The following is an 11,124-nucleotide window of genomic DNA, read 5'->3' as shown; positions in this document are numbered from 1 at the left end:
TCCCGGAAATTTCGTTTTTGAAATTTCCGGTATGTATTTTGAACTACCGGAAATTTCATTCCTCTTGAAATTTCCGGTAAAAACCAAATTTTCCGAAAACTTACTTTTCCGGATATTTCAGTGTGGGGGTAAAGTGTTTGAATTTTTTGTTATTTTGAGTTTTACTGTTTTTTTTAGGGGTATTTTAGGTATTTTACAACAAAATTTTTATGTTGGGGGGTATAGGTTTAAATGGGGGGGTACAATAGCCAATTGTCAAGTAATATATACTTTGGACTTGATTATTTAATTTGATCCACCCAGTTTCACTCCATCTTTTAAGAGACGAATCTATAACGGACTAGCCCACTTTACCATCCCTAAGTTAAGGCAGTGGAGGAGAACACATAGCATAAATATAGGCCTCATAGAGTTTATTAGTATCCATATAATCAATAACATATTATTCACTTGATCTTAGTGACTCTTATCATTTTCTCATTTTCCATTTATTCCAACTTAGAGTAAATTTTTTTGATTTCTCCATTTTTAAAATTCTTTGGAGTATTTAAGAAATTTAAAATTAATATAAAATCTTTTTTAGCATGATATTAACTGAAATTTTAAAATTAATATTTGCATTTTAGCATCTGTTTGATTGACTTTTGCTTTTTAGTTTTTTAAAATTATTTTATAAATCAATTTTTAATAACTATTTTTTAGAAGAAAAGAAAATCTTTTTGATAATATTATTTTATAAATCAATTTTTAATAACTATTTTTTAAAAGAAAAAGAAAATCTTTTTGGTAATACTATTTTAAAATCTCTTTCAGAGATTAGAAAATAGAAACACTTGTTTAATGACTTGACTTTTACAATAAAGATTGTAGGGATATGAGAGAGTGTTTTTTTGTTTAAGAAAATATACAACATACAAATCTTTTTCTGGAATCAAGTAATGTGATTAGTAATTGTTTTTTTTATATTTAAATAAGAGGTTTATATATATATTTAGTTTTTATTTTATATTTTGACTACGAGTTTGTTGTCTAAGTGTGATGTTAGTTTGTTCGTAGTATTAATACAGTGTTATTTGTGTTTTATTTTTTTGTAGTGTTCCTTTAGTTTAGATTGAAATATTAGGTTTGATTAATAATAGATTTGATCAATAATTTTGACATTATTAACTTGCATATTCAGAAACGTCAACGATTTTTTCTCTATTTTATGCATTTATCTAGATGTTGTGAGTTGCATATTCATTTTTTTAGCGACTTTGAATTTATATTATTTTTTATGTATTACCAATTTGAATGAATTACTTTTTTTTTTGTCTAAAAAATTTATACAATATACATCACTCTTACTTCACTATTTTTCACTTTACATTATTATTATTATTATTATTATTATTATTATTATTATTATTATTATTATTATTATGAAATACATTAATAACTGATTAGAGTAATTTAATAAAACAAATATTTTTCTCTTTTTTTTTTTCAACATTGAAAACCGTTTGACCTGAAATTATTACTCCAAAATAGGTTGACCTCATTCAATGATTTTACGTTATATTTTGAAACATGAAATTTGTATGAATTTACAATATTGCCCATCAGTGAAAATCGTTTCTTTCCCCAGTTTTTAGACAACTGGAAATAGAAACCCAAAACAACCTCTAGACTTTTGCTTTTACTATTTTAGAAAACCTAATTTTCAAAATAATTTCTACAAACAATTTTTTGCAGTACACTTCAAACAAGTTTTTACTTTTTAAAAACCAAAAAATAGTTTGTAAAAAATAAATCAACAAATTGAAATAGAAAAATAATAAAGTTATAGAGGCATATCAAAAAATTAACATATTTTGATATTATCAAAATTAAATCACTAATGGTTGAATGACATATCATTTAAGTACAAACAATTTTTATTTAGTAATACCTTTGTTGACAAATTAAAGAAAATTATTGATCAAAATTCATATTATCGGTACACATTCTATTCTTGATTGTTTGTCTAAAATTGTATTTTACTTTTTATTTTTTATGTTTTATGCTTTTTATTTTTTACTTTTTAAATTATTTGGCTAAAAGTTATACATATCAACAAATTGAAATAGAATAAAATTGTTGGATCCAATGAGCGATGAAGTCTTACCCTTAAGTAATTTGGATGAAAAAAATTTATTGTTATGAAGAAATTTATAAGTTATTTAACAAAAAACTTAAGATAAAATTAGAGTTGTCTAAGCCACTATGATTTACTCGGATTCTTCCACTATTTTTGAGCTTTCTTCTTCATCTTTTTGTGATCATCATGGTGTGAACTACTCCCACAATTCCTTCTACACAAAAACATATTCCATCTATTATGTTCATCCTCCTAGTGAAGGTCCAAATTCTATTGAAGTTACTATATGGTTAAGTTCTTCTCATGGAAATGGTTAATACGTGAAAAATTGTTGGGGAAAATCACCTTACAAGTATATCAAAATTCACTATAGTATCTCTTTCCCACACAAGAATATTGAGAAATGAAATTAACGAGGAATCAACATTTTTATTATGAATCACTCTACTTCCAATTACATGCAAATGACCTTTTTTATGAGCCAACACATTGTCAACTAACTCAATCAACAAAACTAACTTTTCACAAAGTTAGTTATACATGGTTATCACACTAAGGAACTTTGCTAGAGGTAGCATTCAAAACAGACGAGTAGCATTCACTCTTGTTGTAAGTATGTATTATGTTTAAATTGTTATTCGATTGAATGTTATATTCATATATATATATATATATATATATATATATATATATATATATATATATCCTTAAGAGTTGTGTTGTCTTTAAAAAAGTCGTGTATAGCCAGTTTGAACAATAGATACACACATGTTGTATAATTAGGTTGATGAGTGAAAATGTTTTGTGTTAAAGGGCTACATGTAATTATCATGTTGATAAAGGAACAGACATGAAAAATAATAAATAATCGTAAGGAAAATTAAAATTAAAATGTGTGGCAAGATTGAGGGAGCGTTAGAAGCAGCAATGAGTTGATGTTCGAAAATTAACAAGAGATTAAATACTACATTTTATTTCAAAATCTTAAATGTCATCTCTCTTATATATTAAATATTTAGTTTATTCATAGTTGATGAAAAACTAACCTCACTCAAACTCCAAGCAATAACGAATCAATGCTTCAGGACCAATATGACATCAAATATCACATTTTCATCTAAAACTTTAATATATTTAATATATGAGTCATTTCTTATATATATCTAATATTTAGTTTATTTATTGTGGATGTTGAACTAACTCTACTCCAATATTTAACATACTAAAATTATAAAGGAAGTTTGATACACATCTGTTACCACCAGAATCCAATTTTCTTCTTATGCTTTTTGTTGCGCTCGCTTTCTTTTTTCTTCTCGGCACTGATCACTTTTTGTTTTATTAGAAATTTCAAAATCCTTTTTTTTTTCTTTCACATGGATCAATCCCAATAAATCACTTTGTTTTTTGTTTTTTTTTCCTTCTTTCTTTTCTTTTATTTCTTTAAAATTAATTACAATAATAATACTATTAAAAATTGGTGGATTCTACTCAGAGATTGAACTCACCCAATAAAAAGATACATCTTGTTGGTATATATACTATCTATTAGGTCTTATAAGTTCTCATTTAACTCTATACAGTCTCATACCTACACAAGTTTATTAGAATCTTTTTCATTCTAATGTTATTCAGTCCAATCATGTATCCATTTAACTAAAAGCATGTTCGAAGACGTTCATTGAATATGTCTTGTACACTAATGATCACTCTCTTCACTCGTTAGCCTCGGGCGTCACAACTAGTGGCCGGACATGACAACAAATTTGAACAATAAAATTAACATGTATGATTCCTCTTAAGAAATATGATTGTGGCCTGAGGCTTCCAAAGCAAGTGAGTGACCATTAAACAAATTGTGGACAACTAAATTTATGGGTAGAGAACAAGGAAAATAAAGATAATGTTTTGCTTGCTCATAAAAAAGACTATGTTTTGTGTAATGTATACAAAACTAAGTTGTACATAATTTTGAAGGACATATCAATCAAATACAACTATATTTTCATTAAAATGTATTCTCAGTTGCAAAATTTATCTTTGTTTTTATGCTTTTCTTATAGCTTAAATAACTCAGTTAACTTCACTTAAGGCTCATTAAATTAGTTAAAAGAAACTCATAGTTGAAGAACAAAATAAAACATAGAGAAAATTTTGGGGGCAACACATCGAAGTAGGTAAAATGTCCTCACTCGTGGAAGAAACGATAAAAAGCTTTGGTGGCAACATATGTTTCACAATCATTACCTTATCAACTCACATATGACCAACTTTCACTCTGTGGCCATGAAATGGCTGTCGTGGATAGAGCATTTCTGGCCTGCTTTTCTTCCCAACATACATATCAAATTTCATTCACAAAATTATAAAATGATAATAATATAATATTTAATATTATTTAACAAAAAACGAGCTTATGTGAGTTTGTCATTTTATAAACTCTCAAAATAAATCTATAAGGGATTGGAAAATAATACTTTATTCGATTAATAATAATTATTGTATTTGATTATTTTATATAAATTAAAATAAATAAAAAATGGTAAACAAAAGAACAATGATTTTAATAAATTATCTTTGTTAATTTGTATATTATATTTATAAAGTGGAGAATAATAACTTGAGAGTAATACACATAATATTATTTATAGAATACAATTAAAAAGTAATTAAAATTATACTGAAAATTAAAAATGATCGATTATGTTTTGTATAATTTTTAGCTTTTGTTTAAAACCTACCATAATCATATCTCATACTAATTCCTTAGTATGGCAGACATATAGTACCTCATACTAAAAAGAATTTGAATTTCTTTTTTAAGGAAAAGCCCTGTTCTCAACTTTCTCAATACTCTTGTAGTTGCTATCTCATTTTTCATACAGCAATTTCATATAATTATTATTATAACTATGTGTCTATGTGTCTACTTTTATTCATAAAAACTAGAGGTTACAAAATTTAATAACATTATTTTAAAAATTCAATTATGTGATTTACGATGAAAGATAATCACAAATAAAAAATGTAAGATATTGAAATAAAAAAATTACAAGAAAATTTGGTTATATATATATTTAAAAAAAATAACTATTTAATCAAACAAAGAAGTTTGAAATTTTAAATAAAAAACTATTTAAAATTTTAAATAAATTTTAAAATAGGGTTCCATTAGACTCTAGGAGTAACTACGTGATAAATTATTTCGTTTAATAACTCAATATAAACGATAAATTTTATTGATGTTAAAATTTATTATTGAAATAATATATTAATGATCAAATTCACAAAAATTTATATAAATATGAAATTCATAACTATGTAATCCAGCTACCAATATATTGCTTATATTTTTCAAAAGTTTATCATACGTTCATTTGAAATAATTTAGTAAAGTATCAAATAATTTTAAAATTTTATAAAAGTTTATGGAATTGATCTATTCAATAAGAATTATTGATTTGACGATTGGTTAATAAAATTCATCTTTTATATTGAGTTATTAAATAGAATAACTCATCGTTGAGTAACTCAAATCTAATTTACTAACTTAATTGCACATTTGTTGAGAATATTTTTAAACCACAACAAAAAATATATCCCAAGTTATAGACTATAGATTTTTTCTTTAAAATCGACCAACGAACATTACCTGAAACTCACATATAAAATCATAAAATATCGAAATTGGTCGGATTAAGTCAAAATTTACAAACATAAGTTATAGATTTATAATTGCCAAAGACAATAGACTTTAATTTTTTGTATAGACAAATGTTATTTAATTTAATAATTTTTTTCTTTATCATAGAAAATGGCTTTAATAATCTCAAGTTCTCTCATATATACGATACCATACTACTATTGCAAATACTAAATAAATACAAATTTATATCCATATCCTTTAAAAAAAAAGTAAAATTTATATCCCTACATAAGTTATTATTATTGGACAGAAAATCTTAATTTTATTGGACAAAAAAAAATGAAAGAAAAAGTATAATTGAAGAAAGTCTTTGTATCTCCTCATACACACACATTGGCCTATCTCTATTCTGAAAGATGGCAATGGCAATGGCGCTTCGTAGACTTTCTTCCTCTTCCATCAACAAATCTTCACGTCCTCTCTTCAGTTCAACCTCTGTTTACTACAAGGTCACACATACACTTCTCCCTCTTCTTTTCAATTCTATTCTCATTCATCATTCTTTCTTTTACTTCATTAATCTTATCTCTCTTTTACATTTAGTCCTCTTTGCCTGATGAAGCTATCTACGACAAAGAGAATTCACGTGTTACGGTATGCTCATTATTTTTTAATAACTTATCATCATAATATTATCATTCATTCATTCATTCATTCATTATTATATTTTCGCGTTACATGCAAAATACTCGTGGATTTGATGCTTCTGGTGATTATGTAGCACCGACACTTGTGATTTTATACAATCATTTCTACTTGCAAATTATTATTATTATTATCGGTGTTATATGTTTGTGTTGGAAATTTATAGTTTCTAATTGTGAAGCTGATTTCATGGTGTTTTGGTTTGAGAATTGAAAAAGTGTTACTTTTGCAGTGGCCAAAGCAATTGAATTCTCCACTTGAGGTTGTTGATCCTGAAATTGCTGATATAATTGAGCTTGAGAAAGCTAGACAATGGAAGGTACATATAATTGAGCTTGCTTGTATCTCTGACTCCAAAACATGTATATATATTGAACTTCAAAACAGTTCTCTAACTGTTTGTTTCATTTTGTGTTATAAATATTTGGGATAATTTTTTTGTGGTGAAGTATTTCCCATGTTTAGGATTTTGTTAAAAAAATTCATTTCATCTTAATGAAGAGTTGCTTTTTTTTTTGATTTTTTGTTGTTGAAGGGGCTGGAACTGATACCCTCAGAAAATTTCACATCTTTATCTGTTATGCAAGCTGTTGGATCTATCATGACAAACAAATACAGTGAAGGTTATCCTGGAGCAAGATATTATGGAGGAAATGAGTATGTCATTCCATTACTTGATGTGTATACTTGTCTTTAATAATTCATGGAAGCCAATGAATAAATATAGAGTAATCATTTTGGATTTTATTCTTTAAGTACCACATTGGATCCAATTCAAAGGTTGTTGATCTTTCTTATTGCAGGTATATTGACATGGCAGAAACACTATGCCAGAAGCGTGCCCTTGAAGCATTTCGGTTGGATCCTGCTAAATGGGGAGGTAAGAACACAAGACAAATATATCAGTAAGAAACAGATATGGCAAGATTGTACTATATTTTCTCTTTTCTCTTTAAATCATGGTTAGTACTTGGTAGTTGCTTTTTTGGTTTATTCTTCTCATACAAGTATGATATCACTTGTTCAGGCTTCACTTAAGCTCTTGCGTGATATTACGAATTCAAGAATTATAATAAATCAGCAATGAATGTGCTAAGGATTGAAGTCTGTCATGGACTTTGCTTGTTAGAATTTGAAACAATCTTTTCCCACAAGCTTTTTTGAGGGTGAATGGATTTTTTAAATATATCAGAATTGAAGTTTGCTCATCTTTGTTACCCCTAATTTGCAGTGAACGTGCAGCCTCTGTCTGGTTCACCTTCAAACTTTCAAGTTTACACCGCATTGCTGAAACCTCATGATAGAATCATGGCACTTGATCTCCCTCACGGAGGACATCTTTCTCATGGATACCAGGTATTATCAATTTCCATCTTTCATTTCCTGTTATAGTGAATTCTACAATAGATGTATGGATGGAATGGCTTATGATCATGAATTCTTGACAATATTGTTTTGCTGTTAGCTCACATTGTTAATTATTAGTTACTGACTTACTATCTTCACTATGCAGACCGACACCAAAAAGATATCTGCAGTCTCTATATTTTTTGAGACAATGCCTTATAGGTTGGATGAAAGCACAGGATACATTGACTATGACCAGGTATGTTTGCAGTTTCTTTTATCATATTGATGATCCTTTTGGAAATAATCGTCATTTCAAAATTAATCTTTTAAACACAATTAGCTTTATCTTACTCAAATAAGTAAAGTTAGGATGAAAAATTTCACATGATATGCATGTGGTGATAAACTGAAGAATTTATATTTCCCTACCTCATCGCAAATTATTGTTAATAACTGATGTTCGATGGGCAATCTAAAATTCTTCAAACTCATTTTACCCCAAGTTTAGCAAGTTCTTATTTAGGAAGCATATTATTCAATTCTTGCTCCTTAAGATCATAATTTATTCATGTACCACTTTTGTGTCAGCTCAATCTTTTTATTAATTGAACAACTTTAAAATGCAGCTTGAGAAATCAGCTACACTCTTCAGGCCAAAATTAATAGTTGCCGGTGCTAGTGCCTATGCACGTCTGTATGATTATGCACGCATACGCAAGGTAATGTATAAATAGTACAAAATTATTTTCTATAGATAAATAGATTGTCGTTCTTAGAGTTTTTAATTTGAAAGGTTATCTGAAACACCCTAAGTTGAACTCATGAAACACAATCCAACTTACAACAGGTGTGCGATAAACAGAAAGCTGTGCTGTTAGCAGATATGGCACACATCAGTGGATTGGTTGCAGCTGGTGTTATTCCTTCACCTTTTGATTATGCAGATGTAGTGACAACCACAACTCACAAGTCACTTCGTGGCCCACGTGGAGCTATGATCTTTTTCAGGAAGGGATTAAAAGAAGTCAACAAAAAAGGAAATGAGGTACACTCTTGAAGGCCTTAACAAAATTCATTGATATTTTTTATGCACTTCTATCTTCAGTTTCATGTCTTGTTTACATTATTTTATCATGTTTTTCTTATCCCTACAAATATTTATGTAATTTCATGGCATTATCCAAAAAGAGATACTAATTCTTCTAACTTATTTGAAGGTGTTTTACGACTATGAGGACAAAATCAATCAGGCTGTCTTCCCCGGACTGCAAGGTGGTCCTCACAACCATACCATTACTGGTTTAGCTGTTGCGTTGAAGCAGGTAAATAAATAGAAAAATAATGATGACAGATGTTTTACTTTCGTTTTAATTGCACCACTGTCTACTACTTTTTTTCTTGTTGGTTTTTATATTAATTACTGCAGCAGACACTAAAAATGGATATGAAGTAAGCTTAACAAGAGGGTTTTGTCTTAGGGATTTATTTGAAGAGTGACCAAGTTTTTGAGTGATACTAGATTTACTGACCGAAAATGTGTGCAGTGTGTGATGCATATTCATTAAGTGATAATATTTTTTTTCCCCTTTTGTGTATTCAGGCTACAACTCCAGAGTATAAAGCATATCAAGAGCAGGTTCTCAGCAATTCCTCAAAATTTGCACAGGTACAATAGAAAGGAGAACTCAACCAGTCAACTGTCTCTTCTCGTAGATATTGGAACACAACATAAGGGTTTTTCTCCTTGTTGGACCACACATATTAACTCGCTATGTATTAATTAACACTAAATATATTGCAGACTCTGAGTGAAAAAGGCTATGAGCTTGTTTCTGGCGGAACTGAGAATCATCTAGTTTTGGTGAATCTGAAGAACAAGGTAACCTGACAACTACTATGCCTTTTCATATATGCATTGTGGAGTCTACTAAGTTATACAATCATAACATTCAGTGTTAATTATTTGTGTATTTGTCATACAGTTTACATGAAATTACTAGTTATCGATATGATTTAGTTCAAGAGAAATTTGCTAAGGAATATATTATGTCAGGCCCATTAAAATTGTGGTATCATAATTTTTAAGTGAGACTGATGTGTCTTTTATAAAAAAATATTTGTTCAGGGCATTGATGGCTCCAGAGTTGAGAAGGTGTTGGAATCAGTCCATATTGCAGCTAATAAAAACACTGTTCCAGGAGATGTGTCTGCTATGGTTCCCGGTGGCATCAGGATGGGTACAGGATCTTCCTATGAATCACATCTTACATTTTTATTTTTATTAGTCCTTGTTCAACTACTTGATCTTGATAACTCTTGTGGATTTCAGGAACTCCTGCTCTTACTTCAAGAGGATTTGTTGAGGAGGATTTCGTTAAGGTCGCAGAGTATTTTGATGCATCTGTCAATCTGGCTTTGAAGGTTAAGGCAGAGAGCAAAGGTTCATAAATTTTCTATACCCTTCCTATGTGTTTGTGTTTATTGGATGCTTAAATAAGCTAACATGTTACTGATGAACTTTGATAATTAGGAACAAAATTAAAGGACTTCGTGGAAGCATTGCAGTCATCCTCTTCGGTGCAATCAGAGATTGCAAAGCTTCGCCATGATGTTGAGGAATTTGCAAAACAATTTCCAACCATTGGTTTTGAAAAAGCAACCATGAAGTACAATAAATAAGAAAAAGAAAAATTTCCATCAGGTATGCACATTTATGTCAATCATATCATATCGTTTTTAATAATGTTTTTAATGTATTATGTTGATGAGGCATGCATACTAATTCCTCACTTGTGCATGTACTATCTGTGTTTTGTGTCTTAGCAAGCTACTAGTAATGAACAAAAATGATTGATGATGTTAAGGTTGTGGCCTTTGAAACATGATAAATCATACAGGTTAAGACTCATATCATAGTGCACTTAATTTCAATTGGACAACTTCACTTTTATCAAATGCATTCTTCTTTTAAACATCATAGTGTTGTAGATGACTTAATGATGATCTCTGACGTGTTCTTTTGCTATGTGGCAGTGGCGGTTTACACTATGGTGAAGCAGTTCAAGGTGATAAGTTTTCCTGATTAATGAAAGAGGAGGATATATATAGCAGATGAAAAGCATTAGGCTGGAACTTTCGTATCTATGAAACTAGCAAAACTTGATCAGACATCTTCTTGAAATGTATAGATACATCTATTTATATTCTGTTAAATGTGAATCGCCAGCTTCTAAGTTGTCGCGTCAATATTTTCAACTTTCATTTGATGTCAAAATAAATTAATAACATTTTATAATTTACAACA

The 11,124-nt window shown here is 28.8% G+C and overlaps 1 protein-coding gene across 2 annotated transcripts; it reads left to right on the top strand.

Annotated features, from left to right (window-relative positions):
• The first annotated feature begins 6,086 nt into the window (after positions 1–6,086).
• LOC101507995 (serine hydroxymethyltransferase, mitochondrial) lies at positions 6,087–11,124 on the top strand. 2 transcript variants are annotated; one of them, XR_012161501.1, is made up of 17 exons: positions 6,087–6,274; positions 6,369–6,419; positions 6,703–6,789; positions 7,006–7,127; positions 7,274–7,350; positions 7,702–7,826; positions 7,984–8,076; positions 8,447–8,539; positions 8,668–8,865; positions 9,038–9,142; positions 9,421–9,486; positions 9,622–9,699; positions 9,946–10,057; positions 10,150–10,260; positions 10,351–10,521; positions 10,644–10,717; positions 10,854–11,124. XR_012161501.1 is itself a non-coding variant. In XM_004512496.4 (16 exons), exons 1-15 carry the CDS (start codon positions 6,182–6,184, stop codon positions 10,497–10,499), a joined length of 1,560 nt encoding a protein of 519 aa, XP_004512553.1. In that variant the 5' UTR covers positions 6,087–6,181; the 3' UTR covers positions 10,500–10,521; positions 10,854–11,124. The 2 variants fall into 2 exon arrangements, 1 of the variants encoding a protein (XP_004512553.1); XM_004512496.4 differs by lacking the exon at positions 10,644–10,717.

This window comes from Cicer arietinum, chromosome 8 (assembly GCF_000331145.2).
Source record: "Cicer arietinum cultivar CDC Frontier isolate Library 1 chromosome 8, Cicar.CDCFrontier_v2.0, whole genome shotgun sequence".
In the NCBI taxonomy this organism is placed as follows: Eukaryota; Viridiplantae; Streptophyta; class Magnoliopsida; order Fabales; family Fabaceae; genus Cicer; species Cicer arietinum.
This window is presented reverse-complemented; position numbering and strand designations above follow the sequence as displayed.